The following is a 27,989-nucleotide window of genomic DNA, read 5'->3' on the forward strand; positions in this document are numbered from 1 at the left end:
GCCTTCCATCTTCGTAGGCTATGTGGCCTATCACCTCTACAAAGGCATTCCCATCTGCCTGCCCTACATTATCATGCGGACTATGGATCATGCGGGGCGAAATCCCAGGAGGAACTTAGATTTACCCTATGGGAGGTTGCTCACCACTATTTTCCAGCATTTTGGAGTTGACTTGAGTGAGGAGGATCAAGACTTAACCGAAGATCCACCTCTAGATCGTAACGCAGTGGCGAGGATGCGAATTGCGATGGATGCATATAGTGATGGGGAGCCATTGGTCCCAGCAGAGGGTCACGGGCCTGAGCCTCAGGTACAGGAGCCTCCTCCTCAGCCGGCTGTGCATGCGGCCTCTTCATCCGGCACTGCTCCTAGTGGGTCTGACATCGATAGGATTCTTGCAACTCTGGGCCAGATGAGCACCAACATGGCTCAGGGGTTTGAAGGAGTGAACACTAGGCTCGATGCATCAGACAGACGCATGGAGAGCCTCGAGCAGCAGATGGAGGACTTGCACTCCTACCTCCATGATGAGGGCACAGAGGACGAGCCTAGTAGTGATGATGAGATGGAGCAGTAGACCTCCTGTCCATTCCCACCATGCTCTCAATGGACCCCTAGCTTTTTGTCTTACCATGCAGCAAATTTATTTTTTTTTTTTTTCTTTTTCTTGGTTGTAAGAACTCGAAGTCTCCAGTTCAGCTGAATTTTTTGTAATCACTCATTTGGCTTATGGAAATGTATTAACAGCTGAAATTAAGGAATATATCTATAATTATATACACATGTCTTTCATTTCACTGTTGTCTATTATTTGCTATTGTCTTCGGCTTTCTCCCTAGCATTCACACACATTCCAATTATGCATTGTTAGAAGCTTTTACTTTAGCAACCTATTGTGTAGAGTAAATCACAATTCCGCTAGACTGTGGCTGGTGCAGAGCATCTCGCTCTGATACCACGCTGTCACGCCCCTATTCCAGACAAGGAATATAATATCATATAAAGGGTGACTAGGACGACGCGTGTCATCCTACTAAACCGCCTGTGGATCACTGACACAGTGTCCCAACGCACAGTCATATCCAATATTAACACAATGTAACATTAGAATGCAGAAAAGAGGAATATTACATTCCAAGGATCAGTAGTATTGCGGAAGCGTATAAATCGAATAGTTACAAGATGTTCAAAGCTAGATGATAAATACAGTAATTAGTTACATTTCCAATGATCATCTAATAACTATCAAAAATGGTATTACAGTAAGTATTTCACCATAGGCCTTAGCCTCAAAAGTAATCAAAAGGGATCGAGTCCCGAATATCCTCACGGCCCGTAGGCACAATCATCGCAAGGACACCCGTCGCCATGTTCCTCAAACACGGCCTCCGGTTCCTCCTCACCGATCTCATCGTATCCCGAGGGCTGAACTCCAAGTCCCGCGAGATATCCGTCACCGCACCATAATCTAAAAAAATGTGCGCACGAGGGGGTTAGCTCCAGAGCGTGAGGGGATGGGAATGCACAAACACGCAATTCACATAGTCCAATGATGCATGCACATGTTAAGTCCATTTTTCCACCTAACAAACAACTAAGTCAATGGCATATGCTACTGTGACAACTCGGGAGACACTGTGGGTCACTTAACTTATCGCCACAATGAAACCTCAATTGTCACGTGGGACCTACGCCGATCGAAGCCTCCAAGACCACTCGTGCGGACCCGATAACCAATACTACCATGTGGCCTCTCCCACCTCCACAGAATCCGGTGTACTGATTACCCAACACCTAAACCCCTGTTGGTAAGGGTCGTAGCATAAGGGTGTGAAATCCTAGCCACAAATATACTACATGCAAGTCCTATCGTCCCGAGAGGTAATCCGGCGCATCAACTTTTCATCGGTTTAGTGCCCGGTTACAGACGGCACGGCGCATACGATTCAACATGACATTCAACATAATTTCTTCATAAATGTTTATAGAGTTCGGGTTCCGGCACGGTACCCACCGCACCGAGACCCATCAAGATACAACATTATCAATCAACATTATAACACATAGATATAAAATTATGCAATATGCGCACACATGCTTATTAATTATAATGAGTACATAATATATAGTGCAATAGTAATAACAAGCCCAAACAACCAAACCCACTCACAACGTATACGCCAAGCACCCAGTTTATCAGTTGTCGCCTCGATCAAGCAATAAGCCACAAAAGTGAATATTTTAACCTATACAAAGAGTGGAATAAGGTTAAACGAGCGAAAGGAACGGATCCCCAAAAGATCTCCCATAAACACTTAAGTATAAGGTTTCAGAGACGAAGTGGTTGCAGGAGTGGTTTCATGCCCAAATTCTGCAACCACATGTAAATCCTAGGAAACCGGGACAGTTTTAGTCAAGGTCGGATGCAGATGTGGTTTCAGAAAAACTGAATCCAAGTGTAAATCCGAGCTTCACAGGGGCTCAGGACAATTTTTGCCAAGGTCGGATGCAGATGTGGTTTCAGAAAAACTGAATCCGAGTGTAAATCCGACCTTCACAGAATCCTTCTCGGGAAGGTAGTTTCAGGGGGGTTTCTTGCAGGTCTGAAATCACATGTAACCCTCACACCTTCAGGTCCAAAATCCGAAGGATTCCCCTCCAAGGACCCCATTTCAAGTGGTTTTTAAGGCACAAGGACTTCTAGAAAACTCTATCCTAAGCTCCTTAGGGTCCAACCTTAAATCCCCCAAATGGCAATGAGAACCCTCACATTAGAGCTCATAATGGAGTGAACTAACTCCACCATAGCTTGGCTTTAAAGCTCCATCTACTCCCTAGGTTCCAAGAGAGATCTAGGTCAATCTCTCCCATTACCCAACCCCTTTTTTGAAATCCAAAATAGAAGAAGGAAGAAGCTTACCTACCCCCAAGATGAGAGCTCCACAATTTCTGCCCAAGAGATGGGGTCTCCACCTTCCTCCAAGCCTCTCTCTCCTTCCTCCTTCTCTTTCTCTCCTCCACGATTTAGGGTAGAAGAGGATGTTGAAGAAGAAGTAATGTTCTCTCCCCCTCCTCCTCTCTTTATAATAAATGGGTCTATGGGTACCCTTAGTCAAATGGGTCATGAGGCCTAATGGGTCAACCCATTAGTCCTATGTGGGTAAGTGGATGGAATAACCCATCATTGGGCCAATAGGTTAAATGGGCCTGCCCACAACCTTAATTAAGGAAAAGCCCATTCTTAGATGGGCTCATATGAGATGGGTATAAGTCCCCAATGTTCTTCCTAAAGGTACGCTGGACCCGAACTTAAATTATTCCCTTCTCTCATGAAATAGCTCGAGTGGTTCAAGCCCGGACCCGCACTTCGAGGTTACCAAGGGAAGAATAATTAATAAGACTTGAGGCTAGAACTTACTTTTCCCCTGTCATGGTTTATTACCCATGACCCCGAACAGCTTCGCCACGGCAACGCTAAGCTCATCACCGAACGAAATATCCAGCTGAGGTGACGGTCCAGGATGCTCTCTCCTGAACTCCTCGCTTCCCGGGCTGGTACTTGGAGGGTAGTCGACGAAGTCACCGTCCACGAACTTTCCCCACTGGCGGTTGAGGAATCTTTCCTCCACAGGCAAACCCGTGCTGTGGTCAACGATTTTGTAGCTAGGTTTGACCATCATGGAGAACAGGTCACCAGCATACATGGCAGCGGTATCTACACGTCACGAGAAGAAATGATATTTAATTATATCCCGGGGTACGGGTATAACAAATACCTTTGTGTTGCGTCAAGAAATCGCTCAGCAGTCCTTTGAGTGTCATAACCTGCAAAAGACCTTGGGGTGACAAAGGAGAACCGGTGTGGTTCCGGCCTAGGATTCTCCGATGCCTAAGTTAGATCTCTTTGAGCAAACAGATGAATAGTAGTATTCAATATGAGTTAAGTTATGTTCAGCTATCCCCTGATGGGACTGTGTACCTTGTCTTTTATAGTAGTGTATGGCGGTGTAGAGAGTCCCAATTGATGTAGAGTATTTGCCGTAGGTGATAGAGTCCCTAAGTAGCAGGGCTCTTCCTTGATAGGTCGTCTTCCCGTGAGACGTGGTGTCACGGTAGACTTGGTAGTTGTCTTCCTGTAAGAAGTAGTGTCATTGATAGACTTGGCATCCTTGGTGAATAGACCTCATCTAAGTGGTAGATGAGGTTCCTAGTAAATGAGTCCATTCAGACTACGTGACTCGATAAGCGGTGGCCTAGAGTCCTTGGTGATGCGATCCGTGTCTTGTTGATGGTGGTGATGACTGTCGTGTTGGAGGGAGACTATGCCCCGGGGATGACGTGTCCGGGGAAGCCATGCTCGGGGATGACGTGTTCAGGGAAGCCATGCCCGGGGATGACGTGTTAGGAGAAGGGATCCACGCCCAAGGGGGTTGGTGCCCAGGGAGGTCCACGCCCCCAAGGGGGTTGGCGCCCAAGGGTGGCCGCGCCCATGGGTGTTGGTGGATGGTGCTTCACTGACTCTGTCTTGGCCCACTTTTCTGGGTCGTGCCACGTGGAGATCTCTGATTGATAGGGGTGATTTTGGGTTTATCACCTTGTGTGGTTCTTTTTATTATTATTCACTTGAGGATCTTTTGGAAGATTAGGTACACAATATAATGTTAAAATTGAAATCATTATATTTTGTCTAAGTTAGTCAATTATGAATGATTTCAACCTGGCTAATACTAAGATTGGTAAGTGGTCAAAATTGGGTGGCTTACAACAATTTTACAAGAAAATCACACTTACCATCTGGTTAGATGTTAGCATCACTCTGTCAATGTTGAGATTAATTGATTGTAGAGTGTAAATTACAATTTGTATAACTCCTTATTAATCTTACAAGATTAAAGCTTACATTCCTTTAAAAAAATAAAAAGAGGGCAACGGAAGAAAGTACACATCTCCTTAAGGTTTAGGTCCTTCGGAGGGCAAAAAACTATATGTAAAAGGATGTTTTTGGTAGAACGAGGTAAATCATTTGGAAAAAGAAAATCCAAAAATATTATTAAAAAAAAAAAGGGGAAACTAAACCCAACTCTTAAGACTTTCGGTGCACTTATGACGCAATCAGCTTAACATTGCTTACATAAACTTTTTTTCAAAGGGGGAAGTTTTCCTTCGCCCAGTGAAAGGTCAGCCACCATCCGAGGGTCATTAATGTCCGACCCCTTTATAAGACGAAATCGACAATACCCCATCAACACCAATCAAAGGCCTCGATCAACCTTGACCAAGGCTGAAGGAAAACTCGATCATTTCTCAATTTGTACAATATTATGTATTTTTGTGTAGTAATAATAAAATTAAGGTAAATTGTGACTAAAGTACTCCTTGTTTGCGGAATGGACAGCCTTTATTTCAAATTATGCCCAAGATACCTCAAACTAATCAAGGTAAAAAAAATGCCTCGCCTAACTTTAGAGTAAATTTAATACAATAAATCTACCCTTTAAAATTAGATGAAAACAGGAAAAAAGATCCTCTCCAACTCCAACTCCTCTCCAACCATCCATCCAACGACGGGGAGAACTTGGACACGCATCCCCAAGTTTTGGCAGGTGTTGGGATGCATGTCCAAGTCCTCCTAGCCGTTGGATTGGATGGAAGGAGAGGAGTTGGACGCCCAAGTAGTTGGAGAGGATCAGTATCCTGAAAACAGTGACACACTTAAAACTGTACTCCTCTTTCAACCTTTTGTCACAACCTAACCCATCTAGTTTGTTGCAATCACCATCTTCTTCAACCTTTGGCTTTGGTGCATTCACCATCTTTGTCAAACCTTAAGCCTGCTGCTACCTTACTCCTTTAACATGAGGCCATGGCCAACCGAGGTACAATTGTACCCTGCTGCCCTGCACTTTTTCCTCTTAGCCATGAGAGAAAATAATCATCAATGGTTTAAAGTAAGAACGTACTAAAGTTTCCCTTCGTCCGTGGTAAAGAGTAAACCTCTTAGGTCACAACATTTCACTCATAGATTGGACTAGGGAAGGGTAAATTCGACTACATACTATAGGGAACGAGAGTTAGTGATGGAACTCATTGTCTAGGAATCCAATCATAGGGTCACATCACGTTAAATGAAGGAAGAAAACTTGGTTGGGGAAAAACTTTCTTCGTAAACATATATTTTTACTGTCTGCCCTTCTTCCTTATAAAGACTTAAACCTAAGAAAAATCATCATGGTCGCCTTTCCTACTGCAAGAAGCTAACCTTTGTAACCTCATTCTTATCCAAAATTTGTATATCCCACTCATTGAGAGTGTGCAAGCCTCCCTTGAAGATATGATCATCAACAACCCCTCTTAGAATTTGGAAGGTACAGATCCCCTCCCCCCCAATGTTAACAACACACTACCCATTTGAAATCATGCATGAACAGTAAACACCCTATCAAAAGTATGAAAACATGGAAACTTACTCCCCCCCACTTCTTACATATCTGAAATATCAAACTATTTTTGTCTAAAACAAGAGCCCAAATGACATTTTCGTTCTCACTTTCAATGATGGATGAAACTACAAACATAAACATCTCCCAGATGATCGATTTCTTTTGCCCTTTTAAAATAACACAATTTTTTAATGAAGGTAAATCATATCATTTCACATGTATACTTGAAACATATGCAAGACCAATAACAACTTTTGATAATAACATAAAATGATAAACCACTTTCAAATTATTTTTGAAAATTCTATCTTATTCTTGTCTTAAAAGAACTTTTAACAGTAAAATGAAGGTGTCAAGTTCTAAATTCACCTATACATCAGGAAATGTCTCACGGGCTTCAGTTCCTATTCACGCAGCAAACATTAGCTCACCTTTTGTTTTGTCCCCTTTCTTGTCCTCCAGCCGAACCACTCCAGATCCAGTGGATGTGTTGGTACCTCATTGGTGGAAGTTGGGTGTTGACTCAGCTTTGGCGTTAGAGAACACAATTGAGATTGGATTTGGAACTTCTTCTTGCACTTGTGGCTGGGATGAACAAAAGTTTGGGAAGGATTCAACATCAGTAAGTGGATTTGAGGGTTTTATTGAAGGGTCATCAGTGACATACACTTTCAAGCCAAGCTCTCCTTTTACACGTGAGAACATGCCACGCTTTTCTAAAGGGTAGTGTAAGACAACAGCATCAGAGTAGGGAACAAATGAAGTCCCATTTAGACGGACCCACCCCAGAAATGACTTTGCATGGGTGGCTTTGTTGTTGTTGTAGACATTGGCATCAAGTGTAAGGTTCTGGAGGTTGGTTGGGTCAGTGATGTTGAAATAAAAGCTCTCATTCCAATAAGGGTTCAGATCTTTTTCCTTCACACTGCTGCGGAACTTCTGGCCATCAAAGTTAAAATCCACAAAAGAACTAGCAGAACCCTCACCATCTTTAGGCATGAGGATGGAGGCACTCACCAGCTCTACCCCTAGCTTGAGGTTGCTCATCATGGCTGGGATTGATTTTCCTTGTCCAGTTGGCAGGGTTGTCAGAGCAAGGATTTTTAACTAATCAAGTAGAGTTAAGAAGAGACCACCAGTACCAGGGAAGAAGATAACAAATAACTAAATACGAACAATTTTGAAACATAATGCACGTAAAATAGAAATTAAAAATACAAAAATTAAACCAAGGAGCCAAACTAATATAAGACTAATATAAAACAAAGAGGTCCAAATAGAAAATCACTTGAATAATCTATCAGTATAAGAACACAAACAATATCAAGAAACAATTGACAGAAAACCCTTGTTGAATAAACTAGCTGCATATAAGAAATCAAAGAGCGCGGATATGCATTGAGCACATTAGAAATCAAACAGTTTGTCATAGTTAATAAGTGGATCAAAGAACATAAAAACTAGCTACTTGACATAGAAGATAAGAACAAAATATTTTTTAATACCAAGTTGAAATTGCCTCCAACTTCATATACCAACACAACTGAGCTGAAAAATCTCTTCAAATAAACAATAAACAGCTAAAGCATAGTTAAATTTGACAAGGTAACTATGAAGAATAGGGTAAAACTACATGATATAATGTCAAGAAACCTCTATCAATGAAAGACGCCCTCGTCTTGCAGGTATTTAATTTAAAGCCCCCTGCTATAATTTTAAAAGCTCTTATCCCCATTTACTGGAACCCTCCTTTTGTTTTTGTGAAGCTAAATGCAGATGGATCAAGTAAGGGGAACCCGGGTATTAGTGGGGGATGAGGTATTATTAGAAATTTTTTATGTTTTATTATTATTATTTTTTTGTGGGGGGGGGGGGGGGGATGTTCTTGCAGCGTTTTCCAACTTTTATGGGGTCTGTACAAATACAGTGGCGGAATTAAGAGCGCTTAGAGGGTCTGAAATTGTGTGAGGAATTGGGACTATATGATTTCTATATCAATTCTGATTCGTCTCTCATTGTGAAAATAGTGTCCCAAAGAACTTGCAATCTGTGGAGCTGCTGGTATCAATTCCGGTTCGTTTCTCATTGTATCTTTTCCTTCTATTGGTTTTTCTAATAAAATCTTAGGGGCTGCCCCGGGTCCCAGATAATATTTGGGTTTAAAAAAAATACATGATATAATAATGTGGTGTTAGAAACTAGCAAGATTAACAATTAGGTGTACGGTGAATGTACAGTATAAGGATAATTTGAGGCAGACTTTGATTTTGGAAAGAAAAGGAGGGGAAGGAAGAATCAGACAAAAATTTCACAGAAGAATTAGAAAGCTCTTCTCTTTTTTGTACTTTCTCCAGGGGAGGAGAAGGGGGAGTAGCCATACCCCACTTCCCTCCGCATTTCATTAAGTGGTCATGCTAGAGACATAAACAGCCATGGATAATTATGAGATGAGATCCTTCCGAATGGGATAAGAGAATTCCTACTATTACTATTCTCTTTCTTTCTCTTAATTGAAGAAATAATTGGAAAATAAAACAGCAAGTACAAAAATGAGTAATAACCCCCAGTAGAGACTGGTACGATTTAATTCAACATTTTGTTCGTTCGGGTTTTTTCATACAATTTCAAATCCAACATTCTTTCCTGGATAACGTAACAAAAAAATACCATAAATATACGGTCGTATAATTCCAATCTCCCAAAAGGCTCAAAATTGTATCATCCTAGTAACCAACACAGGCTGTGATAATAAGTACAACCCTACTATTTCAAAATCTGCACTAGAGTTTTGTGTGGCATTGATGCATAAAATCCTAAAGAACAGGCAGCACCATATACTTTAGGCAGTGATGGCAAACAATATCCAAAATTATTCTTCTGAGATTACCAAATAGTAATCATAATTCTCAACATTCGCAAGCAACCTCAAAATGCTATATATTGAGGGGAAAGCTCTGTGAAGAATTAATGATGTTGTTGCTTTCAAGATGTAAATAAGCCTGTCAGAAATTAACCACTTGCTATCTACTGGAGGAAATATTCTAATTCGAGAAGAATCCAACAGGTGCCTCCTCATTTTGAGAAAAGGGACAAGTCCCCAGATTTAACTCACTGTTAGAGTGTAGCATAAAATAGATTAAATTTAAAAAAAAAAACAAAAAGAATTCATCCCCACATTTTTACTCAAAACTTACAGGATGTTGAAGTTAATCACCAGCTTTTCCTCTAGCTCAAAAATTCCTCAATGCACCCACAGAACACTGAGAATTGCCTTATCTGAAAACAAAAGGGAGTCAAGCTTTCTGAGATTGTAGAAAGAATTTAGTAACTGAAGTAACAATAATGAACATCATAGCATGTTATTCTAAATGCTCATACCATAAGGTTGGACAAGAAAAATTAGAGGTCACAAAGACATATTTCAGTGGACAACTCAGTTTTCTAAACTGAAATAGATAATCCTATGATTTCTGTTGTTACCAAAACCCCTAAAAAACCTCATATGCTTGTTACTCTCTAATAAGAATACAGGGAAGTGATAAAGTCAACAAATATAATGAATTTTGTCTCATCATATGCAAGAGTAGTTACACATTAACAAAGAGTACATCTTTCATCTCTGATGAAGAAATTTCAAAAAAGAAAAGAAGAGGGGAAAAGGGACTTAATTTTTGTAAACTTTCAAGATGAACAAATGCTCACATACTTGGACGACGAGATAAATTTAGGGTATAAACGATTAAAATCACAAAAGGGTTCCAATCAGAAACATTACCACACATGGTTTGCAGAAATAAATAGATAGCAACAAATGTTGAAAGATGAGAGTAAAGAACTTGTGTTTTTTCCAAAGTCAAGAACATAGAAAATATCAGGAAAAGTTTAGAATCAGTTTACAGTTTCCAATTCTCATTTCTCGTCACTGGGGAAGGTAGAGGAGCTGTCGATATCTCTGGCCCCGGGACTTCAGCGCGTAGAGGGAGCCATAGAAGAGGGGGAAGAAAAAGAGAGAGAGAATAAACAAAAACCCTGAACCCTTCAACAAGTTTCTTGTCTGGTTCGCAACAGAGACAGTGTCTTTTCTCTTCTTTTTTTTTTGGGTGGTTAACGCAGAGACATTGTCGTGTGGACACACGACTGGAGAATTTGAGACGGAGAAATCGTTTACTATAGCCACATAGTAGTAAACAAAAACTGAACCCTTCAACAGGCTTCTTGTATGGTTCTTTGACTTCCTCTTCCCTTCTTTTTATAATTTTTAATTGGGTATTTTACAATTACCAATCCAAAATTTTTCATATTTATTATTATCCCCTAAAAAAATTTTAAAACAACTATTACCCTCCTCTATTGCATATTAATAATTAACTGGCCCCCACCGTTACAGATCCATAATGGAGGGAGTTAGTCGTGACAGTGTGTCATTGTCACGGATGTTTTAAGATCAAAATGCCCTTTTTCGGATGATAATTGTAAAAAACTCCCACCCCATCACCGTCCCTTCTCCTCCTCCTCATCCTTCTCCTTCCTCTTCTACTGCTTCTTGTCCTTCTTCTTCTTCTTCCTCCTCTGCATGGGGAACCGCCCCGATCGATGACGCCATCACCACCTGACATACTCCGGCTTCCTTCGTCTCATTCACTAAGTACTTGGTCCCATTCACTGCCGGTTCCACCATTTTTTCATGATCAATTAACAAGGATTTACATCTGATGAAGGTTTAAAATTTGAGATGGGAGATGCGTTTTAGTCTTCCTCGAGGTCTGCAGGAGGTATGGCTTTGAAGGTAATGATGAGTAAGTCAATGAACAAATTAAGAGAGAGAGATGGCTCCACTAGTTTTCTGAATTCCTCTGTGATGACTTGGATTTTCTGAATTCCTCTGTGATATGAGCATTGAGTAGATGTTTACAATTGAATATCATTTTGGTTTATAAATTTTGTGTTATTGGAACTTGGTTGACAATATTCTTTTCAGAAAGGGGATAAAGCTTTTGATATGGTTGCTTGACGGGATTCTTTCAATCAATTGGATTGCTAAGTTATTTCTTCAGAACACCACGGTCACCCAAAGGACAACAGTCTACTTGTGAGGCCATGAAATCAGTAATCTTTCAACAAATGGATTCTTGCTGAAACAGTGCATAAGGAACTAAATAATAGTGTCAATTTTGGAAACGAAACTAGTCCAGTAGGTGCCAAATTTTGGATGAAAGTTCTTAATTCGGTAAACTAATGTAAGCTCTTTTAAGCTTGATTTGCTATATGTCGAATCTCTACTGAAACTGGGATTAATCATAGGTTTCACATAATGTTCTCGTTTCGGTTTCTTTTATTAATTTTATAATAATATGGACTCTTTACTGGAATTTTCAATGTCTATCCAAACTGATACAATAAAGAATGACTCATATCTAATTCTGTTGTTGCATTTGCAGGTGCCCAAACCTGGAAGTTCTTTCAATCAAGAGCTACCCAAATGTTACTAATACGTCTCTTTCCAAGATAGCATCTGGGTGCCCAATGCTTAAGGAGCTACTGCTATGAAGTCTCTTATAAATCGCTAGAGATGATTGGAAGGAAGTGCCAAAACCTCAAGAGTTTTTAAACGGAACCTGATGAATTGGATTGACCCTTCCCAACACCGTGGAGTTGTCCCGGATGAATATCTCAATGCTTGCCCTCAAGATGGGGATGTAGAGGCTGCTGCAATTGGAAAGTTCATGCCTCTTCTGGAGGTTCGTATGGTTAATGTGAGCAGGAAGAAGGAGGAGGAGAGGAAGAAGGAGAAGAAGAAGGAGGAGAAAGGGACGGTGATGGGGTGGGAGTTTTTTACAATTACCACCCCCACATTTTGGTCCTAAAAATCCGTGATAATGGCACACTGTCACGACTAACCCCTCCGTTATAGGTCTGTAACGATGGGGTCAGTTAGTTACTAGCATGCAATAGGGGAGGATAACAGCTGTTTCAAAGTTTCTGGGAGGGTAATAATAAATATGAAAGATTTTGGGATGATAATTGTAAAAAACCCTTAATTTTGACTCCTCTCTGATACTTTAAGGCAAAAGATTTTGGATTTACATCCTCAGCAACCTTGCCGTTCTAGCGCGACATGTGGAAGATGTTTCATCCAACGGTGTGAGCTTAATTGACAGATCTAAACTCTGAGGCACCGCAAGATTCATTGTAGAGGATCTGATTTGGCAATTTGACACAATTAATTATTGATTTAAAATTATAAAATAGTTGGATTTTCAAATTTGAGGGCCGATTCTAGAGTTTTTGGGAATGATTCTGATTAGGAAGGACTGAATTGATCCCAAACTTGTGTTTTGAATCCTTGCATTCAACACTTTTTACACAACTCAACAAAGACACTCATAACTGGCAACTTTTTATATAAAACAACTTAATATAGACACAGGATTGTAGAGTTTAATATGATTTAAATTCAGTTTAGATCCTTACCCAAAAAAAAAAAAAAAATCAGTTTAGATTTGATTAATAAAGTTTGCATTTTATTTGGTTCGATTCAATTCGATTTTAAAATTTAGCTTCTTATGTCCAAAAAACAAAAATCAATTTTAACGGTGGATCTCGATTCTAATTCTAAATTGACACCCTTAAAACCAAATAGTTCGCCCACGGGTGGTCCAATAGTAATGGGTCCAGTTACTCCTAAACCCAAAAAAAAAAGAACCGCCCTACCCCATTGATTCAAGTATCTAAATTTTTTTTTGGTTTACTTTTTTGGTAAAAAGAGTTTTATTATGAAAACATGAAAGCTCATGACTGAGGATTACATAGATCAACAAGCCACGAATCGGAAATGGGTCACACCATCGCACACATTACCGACAGCGCCATCCTTGCCAGGGAGTCAACACAACTGTTATTCTCCCTTGGAACATGAGTGAAAGTATATATATCAAGATAAGTAGAAAGATGGACAATATCCTCCAGGATGCCGCAAATGCGAAGAGGAGACACAGATAGCCCGCCTGCCAAGTAAGTGATAACCTCTCCTTATTATCAGATGTAATAACAATATTGTCATAGCCTTCTGATATGCACTCCAACAAAAAAGAGCGGATAGCCATAGCCTCTCCAGTAGCAATATCCTCAAAGCTTATTGGAATCGAAACAGCATGAATGGGTCGGCCTAAAACATCCAAGGAAATAATGCCAACACTACTCGTAGAAGAGTTAGGAAGCATATTAGCATCACAAAAAATCTGAGTCATCCTGGCTGGTGTGAGAATTCTCCAGAAATCACTGATTAAAAAAGGGTCACCGATGGAGATTGTGCAACAAAAGAACCCTAGGATTCATAAAATTCTTGGAAAGCATGAAAAGAGGTCTGAATTACCTCTAATGGAGTCCAACACCGTCTACTAAATACATTATCATTTTGTGCTTTCCAAAGAGTCCAACATATAAAAGAGCATAATGAAATTCCCCTTCGACGAGTGTCTTTATCCCGTGAAATACTGCTCCAACCCATGATCCAATCACTTAATGAAGGATCATCACCCAAAGGAATCATGAGCCCTAAAGAACCACCAAACCAGGCCGCACAGGTGAAAGAACAACCCAGTAGAATGTGTGAGATAGGTTCAACAGATCCACACCTAGCACAACACCAATCCTTATTATCAGATGTAATAACAATATTGTCATAACCCTCCGATATGCACTTCAACAGAGAAGAACGGATAGCCATAGCCTCCCTAGTAGCAATATCCTCAAAGCTCATTGGAATCGAAACAGCATGAATGGGTCGGCCTAAAAAATCTAAGCAAATAATGCCAACACCACTCGTAGAAGAGTTAGGAAGCAAAATAGCATCACAAAAAAATCTGAGTCGTCCCCGGCTAGTGTGAGAATTCTCCAGAAACCACTGATGAAGAAAGGGTCACCGATGGAGATTTTGCAACAAAAGAACCCTGGGATTCATAAAATTCTTGGAAAGCATGAAAAGAGGTCTGAATTACCTCTAATGGAGTCCAACACCATCTACTAAATACATTATCATTTTGTGCTTTCCAAAGAGTCCAACATATAAAAGAGCATAATGAAATTCCCCTTCGACGAGTGTCTATATCTCGCGAAATACTGCTCCAACCCATGATCCAATTACTTAATGAAGGATCATCACCCGAAGGAATCATGAGCCCTAAAGAACCACCAAACCAGGCCGCATAGGTGAAAGAACAACCCAATAGAATGTGTGAGATAAGTTCAACAGATCCACACCTAGCACAACACCAATCCTTATTATCAGATGTAATAACAATATTGTCATAACCCTCCGATATGCACTTCAACAGAGAAGAACGGATAGCCATAGCCTCCCTAGTAGCAATATCCTCAAAGCTCATTGGAATCGAAACAACATGAATGGGTCGGCCTAAAAAATCCAAGCAAATAATGCCAACACCACCCGTAGAAGAGTTAGGAAGCAAACTAGCATCACAAAAAATCTGAGTCATCCCCGGCTGGTGTGAGAATTCTCCAGAAACCACTGATGAAGAAAGCGTCACTGATGGAGATTGTGCAACAAAATAACCCTGGGATTCATAAAATTCTTGGAAAACGTGGAATTACCTCTAATGGAGTCCAACACCGTCTGCTAAATACATTATCATTCCGTGCTTTCCAAAGAGTCCAACATATAAAAGAGCATAATGAAATTCCCCTTCGACGAGTGTCTTTATCTCGTGAAATACTACTCCAACTCATGATCCAATCACTTAATGAAGGATCATCACCCGAAGGAATCATGAACCCTAAAGAACCACCAAACTAGGCCACACGGGTGAAAAAACAACCCAGTAAAATATGTGATATAGTTTCAATAAATCCACACCTAACACAACACTGATCCACTCTAATATTGAGATGACAAAGTGCATCACCCGTTGCTACACCAGCAACACACACTCTCTACAAAGAACATTGAATTTTGGGAAGACTTCTATAATTCTAGATCATCTTCCAAACACCCCTTGAAAAGTATCTGATTTTATTGCCAAGGGAAACTTGCGTGTCACCCTTGAGCCGCCCCACGTAAAGTGATAGAGTTGGATTAAATGATAAATATCTAAAGGGCATATCACCGTATAAGATGGCTTCCACGTGTGAAGTGATTTTATCATTGATATGAGCGGATGACCTAACTAGGTGGTCCCCACTCCCCAATGTGGTGACCGGTCACTACTCATTTTGTCGACCATCCAAGAGGAAAAGTTCCATGGAAAGACGTGAGTAGTAAGGGTTTCTATTTGTGCAAATCAAAATCGAATGGGATTGGAATCAGTTAAAATCAGAATTATTTTGCATTGATTTCTCATATATTAGTTTTTATTTGATTTTTGTTATCTAATTTACATGCAGTTTGTAGTATTGATTTTGAAAAATAATTAACACTTTCAATTATTCGATTTATATGTAATTTATAGTGATGGCTCATGGTTTCACCTTTTTATACCTTTTAATTTGACTCCTTTTACATCAAATTTGAGAACATGCATAAATTAATTTAAAATAATTAAAATTTATCATCTCGATTTGTATATATTGCGTATTCTCTCACTATATATCATCATAAAAAATCAGCTTAGAAATATAGTCCAAAAACATGAGTTTATTTGTTCTGATTTCTATTTAACCCGATTTGATACCCTACGAAAATTAGAAAAATTGAGTCATCTCTCCATGGTTCGATTCAGTTCAGTAGTAAACAATTATTTTACTTTCGATTCTCATATTCGATTCCAGTTCCATTTTGACACTAAGTCAACAAATCCCCTCATCATTCGTTGACTTTTAAGTCTCAATGATGTAATCCAAGTGGTGGATGGATGAGATGAGAATACCTGTGAGGATAATCAATAATGTCTGTCTGGATTATAATTGTATTCACATCTAACACACGTGGCAAGCACATGTAGGATGCTTTAGTCAAACCTAAATCAACGCCTGTGGGTCCATAGGCCCAGGCCCACATGAGAATATAATCTTTTAGAGATATACCCTTTGGAGTTTGGAGTGGATTCCGGATATACCCAAAGGCCAAAAGGCCCAAAAGCACCTGGTGCATAATATAATGCGTGTATCCCTTATCAGCAGGTCCACATCAGAGGACCCGTTTTTATGGTTGGTTAAAGTTCGAACCTACAAGCCTCGATGAGTCGATGGTATCTTTCCTCCTTTTCTTCTTTACGTCAAAATCGTCAGATTGGCACCAATCTTTCTTCGGATTTGTTAGAATACACTATTTGATGTGGACTTGTGCTTTGATTTAGAACCACCATTTCGTTCTCTGCTTTTTCATCAACTCTCCTTTTGTTTCTGAATTTTTATGTAAATAGTTTTTGGGGAGTGTTCTCTGTGGGGGCACAGGGGCCACATGCGGACCATGGTTCTAAGTATCAGTATCATATCGCCCGTATCAAGTGATACGTATCAGTTTTACTAATCACCGATATCGACACCGTATCGATAGTACGATACGAAAAAAGGGTAAAATGATCAAAAAACTCATTTTTTTTAAAAGAGATTCAAGGGTAATTTTGTCTGATACAATTGATTCAGGCCGATACTATATCAATATCGTATCAATTTTACAAGTTTTTGATACCGTGCACTAAAACCATGACACGGACGACAGTCAATGAGAGCACATGCACTGGCATCTCAGGGGCGGGGATTTGCGACTTTCATGGGGGTGAGACTATCATTTCGGCCTTCCACTGTGTTTGGGCGTGGCCCCTACCCCCACAGAGAACTTTTTTCCATAGTTTTTCCAAATGTGAAAAAAAAAAAGGATTTCCACAAGCATCTCATTGGTACAAATTCGACTTGGAATAAGTTAGAGGAATAGCTGAAGTCATAAAAGATATCATTTTATATTTTATATCATTTCCATTTGATAGCATTTTGGTAAATTTTTACTAAAACTTTGAGTTAGGAACTTGAGCAACTTCCTTACTTTAGACTAAAATGTGGATGGGAGAAGGATGGGTATGCTACCACCCTATGTGTGTCTCTCTCTTCCGCCTCTGAAATGACTCCCTTACCCCTCAAAAGGAAGAAGAGAAAAATAAGACATATAGGTTGCTAGCATAGAGTATAACCACTAACATACCAGCCTTTTCCTACTTTGGATATAGAGATATGTGTTATTCTCTATTACATGGACTAATCCGTGTATTGCCAAATGACAAATGGTGAAACGTCATACTTCACTAGGCAAAAAATTAATGATTATTTTTCTTCAAACTTCAATCCCGAGTTGAAAAAGATAAGAAGGATTATGAATGTTATGGAAAAAGTTTCCCACACAACAATGTGCATGTATGCCTTTGCACAATGGTTCCCCCCCACCCCCTTCCATTTTCTCTCTCCTCTCCTAACCATATGGGTCCCTTGTAAATGATACCATACCTCGCACTAGCATTGGTGTAGAGTGAGAGATACCCTCCCCCCTCACACTGGGGCGTGGAAAGCCTCAATTCTGATCCAGTCCAGCTCCAGCCCAACCTTGGCTGAGATTTCTCAATTCCAGCCCAGCCCAATCGGATTCAAAACCAACTCGGCCCACCAAGTATAATACTTCTCTCAAGTAGGATTATGTCGAGTCGGGTCAACCGGTTTTAAATGTAAAATTTATACGTAGATGACTTGTAACCTATGACATTTCTATGAGTTTTCAGCCGAAGGGGAGTGTTGGCATAACTCTCCTTCAAGGAGCATCTTAATCACTCCTGATCCAATCTCCATCTGAATCCTACAAGAAAGTAAACTGGCGTCATCGGACAATCCAATGGATCACACAAAATAGTGATTTGAATTAGTCTGATAAGCATTTGAAGGAAAAACATATTAATTATGCTTCCAATACCTTTCTTTCCTGAAAGAGTAGAAACAGCAGGACAGCCTTGTTCATGAGTCATCTGCTCGAAGCATGCAAATAACCGAAAAGCCAACATACCCAAAAAATAAATAAAGTCTACTTGAGCTCTATCTCCAGTGATTTGTTACATATCCATGATTCCAATATCCAAACTAGATTTAATGGATTCCAAAGTCTACGAGCAGACCTCAAAGATAAACTTATTACTCACATCTTTGATGGTAACATCGCCTTTATGCTTGATTCAGTCCCATAGCTTTGTCCACTTGATTGCCTGTGAAACCTTGATTTAGCTTTGAATATGAATTTGTGCAGTTCGTCAAAATGAGGTCTCGTTGCATTTCTTGTATCCTCAATCCATTGCAGAATTTTCTTGTGGGGGCCCAATAATCGGTTGACATCCTTCTCTTCCAATAGCTGAAAAAAAAGGTTAGCGAGACATGAAGATCTATCCCACGCTCATTGTCCTTCTACAATGTATAGGTGCTATCTACTTTAGCAAGGTTGAAATCTAAATGACATTTTTATCTTATACTATGCTTTCATCCTGTACTAGTACTACGCTTTGTGTGCATGGGTAAACAAATATCACAATCTATAACTGTACAGTCACATAATTAATGTTACTGTGAGATCAAAACTAAGGGACAGAAGTTTTGTCACTGTTGCATTTCCGCTTTTTAACTCTCGGATTATGATCTGGACAATTGGTTGATATGCTTCAGTTGGGGGAGATCATGACAACATACCCAAAGAATCATGCTCTGCAACTGTAATAATAATTGACTGGTGCCCGAACCTTTGGACAAAAACCTTTTTATCAGAAGACACAGAAGGTTCTGAGAATATGATTGGAAGAACTGACGAGTAGGTTTGCTCATAGGTCATGATATAATGTTTACAAACCACAATTGGGCACCAACTTGGGCTAGTCCTAACTTGAACCCAATTCCCCACCGTGACCCTGGCATTTTAAAATTTCAACAATGAGAGATGGAGGCGAATGCTCCAGCTGAGGCTTCGAACAAGAAAAATGGAGTATAATATGCATATCCTATATCTATAGGTCTGCACAAATAAAAACAAAATAGTATGTAGAAGTACATTCAGCTCATATGGAATTTTATCCAAGGCTAGCCTGATCAAGTTTGACCAGCCCAGTCAATCTGATCAAACCAAATTTGGTTAATCAAAGTAGATCAGACTGTGTGGGTTGGGCACCTTGGTTGGCAGTAAACAGCATGCACTACTGTTGGAATGACAAGTCCCCAAAAGCAGGGGAAAATGTCCTCTAACGTGCAAAACATATCAAAAAGTTGAAGTAAAAAGAATTCAGAATCATGTAGCTCAAGAACAGTCCTGGAAACAGGAGATAAAGAAATATTAGGGTAAATAGTAAAAATGGACACATGAACATCAAAAAGAATCACATTGACACTCTCGGACATCCCATGCTCTACCCAAAAAAACCCTTATGTCATTTAAATTCTCTCTCTCCTTTTTTGTGTGTGTGAGGGGGAGAAGGGGAGAGGGGGAATGGGTAGGGTAAGGAGTTACCTCCAATTGCATGATTTCACAAACAAGGCTCAGATCTGCAATAGATGGTTGAGAGCTTCCCAGTAGGAACTTCCCATTCTCTCCAAGCCAAACCGATTCAATTTTTGACAGGGACGAGGTCAAAATTTTCTCACCTTCGGCAGCTGCCTGTGGGTTCAATGGAAGACCAAATGCAGATGCTAGAACAGAATTGCGAATAAGGGTAACTGCAAGGAGATAAGTAGCATTTTCAAAGAAAATCATGTATATGTAAAATTTAACTAAATATGGGAAAAGAAAAAAACAAAGAAATGAAAAAAGTTTAAAGTCAGGTGATGCCAAAGATGTGCATGACCAAACAAAAAGTTACAAGTAAGACTTAATAAAAGACTGTCAATGAATAATTTATATGGAAACTACGATATTCCCTAAATAATATTTAATCTTTAAAATTAGGCGAATTATTATTATCACAGAGGTCTTTTATTTTTCCAACATCAACAACTCAGCCTTATCCCAACTAAATGGGGCCGGCTACATGGATCCTTGCAAAGACAAAATATTAATAATAAAAGTAAAAAAGAAAAGGAACACAACAACAACTATAACTCAGTCTTATACAAACTAATTGGGGTCGGCTACATGGATTCTTGCCCTCCAATTGGCTCTATTTGACATCATACTTGAAACAAGACCTAAACTATGCATGTCTTTCCTCACCACTTCTCCTAGGGTCATTTTAGGACTGCCCCTAGCTCTTTTAGAACCTTCAATCTGAATCAAGTCATTCCTCCGAACTGGACCATTTGAAGGCCTCCGTTGAACATGGTCATGCCAGCTCAAACGACTTTCTCGTAGCTTATCTTGAATTGGGACTGCTCCCAAATCAGCTCTAATATGATCATCCCTTATTTTATCCTTCTTGGTTTTGCCACACATCCACTCAACATCCTCATCTCTGCTACACTTAGCTTATGTATACGACGCTTCTTAATTGCCCAACACTCCGCGCCATACATAATAGCCAATCTTACGACTGTTCTATAAATTTTTCCTTTAAGCTTTAAAGGAATCGTTGATCACACAACAATCTGGATGCACCTCTCCACTTCATCCATCCAACTTTAATTCTCTGTGCGACATCATCTTCTATATCACCTTCCTTACTGATGATTGATCCTAGATACCTAAAATGAACACTTTGCAGAATCTCCATCTCATTAACTTTCACCACCTCATTATCCGTCTCGAAGTTACTAAAGTTACACACCATGTACTCCATCTTCGTTTTCCTTTTCTTAAAACATTTTGATTCCAAGTTTGATCTCCATAACTCCAGCTTTTGTCTCATCCACCAAAACAATTTCATCAACATAAAGCATGCACCAAGGAACCTCATCTTGAATGTCTTTGGTTAACTCATCCATGATAAGTGCAAACAAATAAGGGCTAAAGTTGATCCTGATGTAACCTAATTGTAATCGGGAATTCACTACACGGTTCTTACAACACTCACCACATCATCATACATATCTTTAATTATGTCCACATATTTACTTGAAACACTTCTCTTCCCTAGCACATGCCAGATTAAATCTCTAGGAACTCTGTCATAAGCTTTTTCTAAGTCAATAAAGACCATATGGAGATCCTTCTTGCTCTCTCTAAATCTTTCATGAGTCCTTAAGTAGGTAGATAGCTTTTGTTGTGGATTTTCTTGGCATAAAACCAAATTGTTCTGCGAAATAATGGTCTCTTTGCTCAGGCGTCTTTCAATAACTCTCTCCCATAATTTTATAGAATGACTCATTAGTTTTATGCCTCTATAGTTGTTGCAACTTTGATATCCCCTTTATTTTTGTAAATCAGTACCACAATGCTTCTCCTCGATTCATCTGACATTCTCCCAGTGCACATAATCTTATCAAACAACTTGATTAGCCAAGATAAGCCATAAATTCCTAAGCCCTTCCACACTTCTATTGGGACCCCATCTGGGCTTGGAACCTTGTCTATTTTCATCTTTCTTAGTCCGTCTTTTACTCCAGAAACCTTAATTTTACGTATATACCTCCGACAAATGTCCTGACGCGTAATGTCTTCTTCTGGTCCACTATAACTTGGTATGGTCTCATTAAGTAGGCTGTAGAAATATTCATTCCATCTCTCCTCATAAAATAGGTTGTTTCTTTATTATTAGTTTCCTAGTTAGATTAAATTATTCCCATAGTCTGTGGATTGGAGTTTTAAAGTCCTTTTCTGTTGTGGTTCCTTTTATTTAGTGTTCTGTCTCAGCCACTCCAACGGTAACCACGCATGGAGTTTCCTAATTTATCTCTGTTTTGTTTTTCTAGTTTTTTAATTTATCTCTGTTTTGTTTTTCTTTATTTTCCTTTTTGAAGTCTGATTCTGTCCAATCATGGTCAATGTTAGTTATAAATAGCCCAGCCTCCATACGATTGGATGAATGGAATTGATTTAGCTTATTGTGATAGTGAGGTTTCTCTCTTCTCTCCCTCCTCTCTCCTCTCATCTTTCTTTTAAAATTACTGTTCAGGGTATTGTTCACAGTCCCAAACAGCCCCTTATCTCCCCTTCTTCCCTAGCAGATCGAGTTTCTCTTCCATCGATCTGAAACTAACCAAATCCATCTTTCCAATCTGCATCAACTTGGTCTCAGAGCCAAACCTAGCAGTAGATACAATGAATCCTACTCTCTTGTTTGCTATTGGCCAACAAATTCAAGTCGTAAGATGCAAGGAATTTAAGAATCAGTTGCTAGTCGCACCGATTGTATGGAATCTTTGGTGCAGAGCTGGTTAGGGAAGAAGAGAAACCTGACATAGAGAAGAAGAGTTGCAAGGGAAAAGGGAAATAACTCACTATCACATACTCACTCAGAGCAAAAACCCAATTATTGTCTATTCTATTCTATCTTCAAAGTTGGTTACATGTAGATATATAAAGGAAAAATAGAAAGACTCTTACTAGACTCTAGGACTGAACTTGTAAACCAACTCTAAAACTAACTAGAGTTCAAACAAAAGTAACTAGACTACTTCCAACCCTTGTTGGACAAAAAACCCGGGTTGGACTGGCTCCATCTGGGCTTGGGTTTTCAAAGTTGGTCATATTTGTCCAACTAACCAGGTGCTACTGCATCAATCTTTCTTCGACAAACTGATCTCAATAGTTGAGCAATGGATGGAAGAGCAAGAAGACAGGACTCCGAAGATGGAAGACCAAGTGGCTCCAGTTATTGTTGAAGAACCACCCATGGAGGAATATACACTGGTTGATCTTTTGATAGAACCAGTCGAATTTGTGCTTCCAAATTTTGACTTCAACAATGGACTCCTTATCGCTGATTTCGTTGTGTTGGATCATGGTCTGATCGTTGATTGTGTTCGATTAAGGAGAATGGCTGTTGATCATGCATCAAATCCTCCCATTCTACAAAACCCAAGGGTGAGTTTCTTCAAATAAAGAGGGGAAAATGCAGGACCAATTTGTTTTGGTTGGTTTATGTTGGTTTGGTCTAGATCTGAACGTTTTCGGTTTGATTTGGTTTATTATAGAACCAGTTTACTGTTGAGAGATCAGGAGAAACATGGTGAGTAGCTCCTATATCTAGAAACCAATCTAAGTTTGCAAGACTCATTGCCGCAAAGGACTGAGGTACATCATTGGGTTGAAAGGTCTAGTTGTAACCATCAGTTCAATTAATATTTTGAAAGTTTTGTTTACCAATCCCTCTACCTCTGCCATGATCAGCAGTGTTGGTATTTTGATTTGGCTGAGAATTAATTAAAGTTGGTTCATGAATTTTGATCTCCTCACCCAGACTGGGTGCCTCAACCTCAACATCTTTCACCAAGATACCCACGGCCTCCTCTAGTGTAGAGAAAGGCTGTGGTTTCAGGTTTGTTGCAATATATTCCAACCTTTCTTCTTGATCGAGCAGATAAAAAAGATCACCAAAGGTTAGCAAGCCATCAGATCGAGTGGTCTGAGCGGTTACAAAGCTCTTGTAATATGACATCAAGCCTCTGAGTGTGCTGAGAACTAAATCTTCTAGAGAAACAGGATTTTGAGCAGCAGTTAATGCATGTGAAATATTGTTAAACTTGTTAAGATACTCGATCATAGAGATATATTCCTTATTCATTCTCTTCCATGCATCACAATCAGGATTTAGCACTTTCTTGCCATTATCTCCAATGGTTTTAGAAGGGAGAAGAAGAATACCATCCACATATAGCTAGAGGTCATGACTATACATACCTGGAACTAGTTGAGTTTTCCAAGGAAGAAAGTTACCTAGGTCAGCTTAATTGGAATTTAGCCCGACAAATGTGAAAGATATAATAAGATGGAGGGGTGGTAGCGAAGAAGAAGAAATATTGGAAGAATGTCTGATTCTTTACTGGAGGCCATTGCGAGAAAGAGAGAGAGAGAGAGAGAGAGCCAATACCCAATGGTTCTTTGTTATTCACTTAATAAGGAGACTGGAGTACAAACAATATGAGGAAAGAATGGATAGCAATACAGAGTCTCTATATATAGCAATAAACATAGCGAAAAGAAATAACTAGTGATATTCTATATCTCTCCCATTGATAGTCAAGTAAAGATGTATTGATTGATATTTTAGCCATCAAGACTGGGTTAATAGTTTTTGGTGTTGAATTTACAGAACCTGTGCCACGGCGTAAAGTCGAATGATGCCAATCCAAGACTGAGTTAATCCTCGCTCTTGTGAAAAGATCAGCTGGGTACCTTAAAAAATGTGTATAGGAAATTTAGAACTAGGGATCTTTTTATGTGTAATGCTGACATATAGAACTGTAAATTAATATTATGTTTGTGAATAATAAATAACTGAAAAATAACTGAAAAACATTGTAACACGATAGAGGTTTGCATAAAAGACCAGTTCAACTTACCAATGATGTGCAACTCCCGGGAATGCACAAGCAATGTAGAGCAGAATTGCATGACTGTAACATATTCATCACAGAACTTAAAGATGTAATCACAGAATGCAAAATGGGTAAAGACAGAAGACAATAAATTTATGCTGAGTGAGATTTGGGGAAACTAATAAAATAGACCTACATGACAATTACCCCTCTATTTATAGACTGCAGATTATTCAAAATTGACTGGTACCGTGCGACGAAGAGAGGTTTCTAGATAAAAACTTTAGAGAGTGCAACTTGAAAATCTATAAATTAATTAGGAAATGAATGCAATAGAAGCATAAAAACCACAAAAAAAAAAACTCTGCAGAACTGAAAATTACACCAAGGATGAAAAATCTATAGTGAATTAGAACAAAGTAAAGAAAGACACCATTGGATGTGAAAAACTATTACTCTACCCGGCTTTTAGATGCATAAGTCAGCTATTTCATAAGGTATTAATTTTATCTTATTCAAACCATAAAATTTGGGCATAGCCATCTTACTCGCAATAAATAATCACACTAGAAAGGGTTTGCATCTACCCCAGAAAAAGGCTAATGTTACAAACAAAAAAGTAACACCTGTGCTAGAAATGAATGTGAGAACTTATTCCATTGCTTTCATGGAGACTTCTAATGGAAGTTAATGAATTCTCTCCAGTAAAAGTGTTTAAAAGGAAAGAATTGTATAATACCATGTGCATTGTATGAGTAATGAGGAGGTAATGCACTGCAAAACAAAGTGACGACCCAAAAAGTTTGTGATGGGGATATAATTTTCATCTCCTCACTTGAGGGCAGGGTTCGTGAATCCACTTACCCTTTTTTTTTTTTTGTTGGGTAACGCAGTTACCGTTTTATCATAACCTCTTTTTCTTCAGTTGTAATGGAAGCCATGTACATGTTTACACTGACTGTGACATCTTGTTCAATTGTTCATAAAGTTGGGTTTGAAAATAAATATTTATTTTTTTAAAGAAATTTGCAATAAAATTGTTTCACTACAAACAGTTCTATCAAGGAGAGAATCCTTTTCATTTGGTTAATGTCCAATTAGTCAGTTATTCATAAAAGAATGACACAGCTATTCTGTTAAAAAGTGTCAATAATAATTCAAATACAAGAATCCAGGGTTCAAGGATGAGAAATGATCAAAGAAAAAAATCAGAAATACCTTTCAAACAACTTAAATTTTCCATCAACAATTGCTGGAACTTGTTTCATGGGATTGATTTCTGAAAATGGACCATGGAAACCATTAATACAGTTAAAAGTGTGTGTGTGGAAAGTTATACTCGTGATCAGAAGCTCCTCTTCATATAGAAAGATTGAGGAGGCGTGCACCTCAAATGCAGTTTGGGGGCATAGCATGTACACACTCTTTCACTACTTCAACTCCAACATTCATACAAAAGGTTGTTTACAATGAAATGTGGATTCTATAGCATGTGCACAGATGAAAGAACACATAACCTAAAGAAATTTTACAGATAAACTACTGGAGCAAGTCTTTCCACATGGAAAGCAAGTTTGGGCTTACAATTTGTAAAATTTAGGATCATGGTTATGCAAAATGGCAGAATTCCTGAAATGGCTTCACATTCATGCACATCCAATTGTTTTCTGTTTTCCATCACATATCATCAATATTTTGCGCATCCATATGGTTCTAAACAATGGTAATTTGTTTCAAATACTCATGCAACTCCGAGGACAAACAAGGGCCAGCAGTTTAGAAAGCACTTAAATGGTCACTCTAAACGGAGCTAGATTAAATCTTCCAAGGCATCATTTGGTGTAACGTTGCTCTAGAAGAAACACAACAAATTTCACAAACTTCTAGCTGACCTTTGGCTTGCCTCACTTCTGTGAGGCCCCTTAGCTGACACAATGAAGTTGTCATTCAGATTAAAATCAATCCTGTTTATTTTCTTTAATGGGTATATCAGTAATGAACAAAGTGGCCTTAATCATCTAGGATGCTTCTCTTGCAAGTGAGTGCCGGGATTAAAGACAGCTCTCTGTTTCGTCCCACCTTCAGACTGCAAATATGGTTCACTGGGTCTCAGTTGTGATCGAGATGAATTCATTTTAGAGAAATTATGCTTCTTGACCTCTCACTTGATGGAGTTTGTTGCAGTGTGTGATATAATGAATTTATTGTTAACAAATTATATCATGGCTCTTTCTGTCTATTGTTTTTTTTTGGGGGGTATATGGCCAAGAAGTTCAATTTGATTAAATTGTTTTCCAGTTAAGTTATAAAATTTAAGATCAAAACAGTCCGTGTATTAAACCTGACTGGCAAAGATTCCTATTATGTATGAAAACACCAACAGAACTTAGGAACTCAAGTGGGTCAACCCTATTTGGCTGGATTCTCTGAATCCACAGATGACTCTTTGTGCTTGAACGAGAATACTGGAGAGTTTCAAACCAAAGTTGGCAAGCTAAATTCAGAAACAATGATGACTAATCTGCGAGTGGACTCTGAGTTTCTGATGCGGGACACCATAAATGACCAAAAGTACAGATTGGAACACGAATAAACATTTTGAGACCAAAGGAATTAACGCATGTACTAAAATATAAAATAAAAAGAAACCCAATTAGAAGACATACACAGAAAGAGCGAGAGAGAGTTTGCATGAGCTTACCTCTAAATTCAGGTGATAGATGTTGACGTTTTAATAGGTCGATTTTAATCTCCTCAAAATCGATTCCATTAACCCTATTTCACCAATCCATAATTAAAACAACTTCAGATTACACAATGAACACAGTAATGGTAGACATATCACGATACAACATAAATAAATAAATAAAAAAACAAACAACCAAACAAAACAAAAGAATGTTTATCGTATGAGAGAACTAGGCGACCCAAAAAACAAAAATGAAAAGGGGAGGAAAGAGGATAGGAGATGGAGGAGAGGCAAAATACGACTTGCAGAAGATGATAACAGCACGGGTTGGTTGGGACAGTCGATCGCCATAGACCTTGAGCTTCATTTCTCCACAAACTTTAGTGTCTCAAACTTTTCAACTTTCCACTTCTGCTGCCCAAGTTTGGATGTGTTAGAAATGCTGCTTTCAGTCAGTGAGAAGTCAAGTACTAAGACTGTGA

The 27,989-nt window shown here is 39.1% G+C and overlaps 1 protein-coding gene across 1 annotated transcript; it reads right to left on the reverse strand.

Annotated features, from left to right (window-relative positions):
• Positions 1 to 18,531: 18,531 nt before the first annotated feature.
• Positions 18,532 to 27,976, reverse strand: LOC122642662 (glutathione S-transferase T1-like). Its single transcript, XM_043836207.1, has 7 exons — positions 27,810 to 27,976; positions 27,520 to 27,593; positions 26,037 to 26,097; positions 24,843 to 24,896; positions 24,596 to 24,675; positions 19,918 to 20,123; positions 18,532 to 18,777 (listed from the first exon to the last, which is right to left on the reverse strand). The coding sequence occupies exons 1-7, from the start codon at positions 27,872 to 27,874 to the stop codon at positions 18,568 to 18,570; spliced, it is 750 nt and encodes a 249-aa protein (XP_043692142.1). The 5' UTR covers positions 27,875 to 27,976; the 3' UTR covers positions 18,532 to 18,567.
• Between the last annotated feature and the right edge of the window lie 13 nt (positions 27,977 to 27,989).

Source organism: Telopea speciosissima, chromosome 1, assembly GCF_018873765.1.
Source record: "Telopea speciosissima isolate NSW1024214 ecotype Mountain lineage chromosome 1, Tspe_v1, whole genome shotgun sequence".
Classification (NCBI taxonomy): Eukaryota; Viridiplantae; Streptophyta; class Magnoliopsida; order Proteales; family Proteaceae; genus Telopea; species Telopea speciosissima.

Excerpts from the sequence above, each read along its gene's own strand:
- LOC122642662 (XM_043836207.1), bottom strand. The coding sequence starts at position 27,874 with ATGAAGCTCAAGGTCTATGGCGATCGACTGTCCCAACCAACCCGTGCT. Across the intron at positions 26,098-27,519 it reads TCTATCACCTGAATTTAGAG|AAATCAATCCCATGAAACAA; the intron begins GTAAGCTCATGC and ends GTCCATTTTCAG. Across the intron at positions 20,124-24,595 it reads GACTTTACGCCGTGGCACAG|TTACCCTTATTCGCAATTCT; the intron begins GTTCTGTAAATT and ends ATCTCCTTGCAG.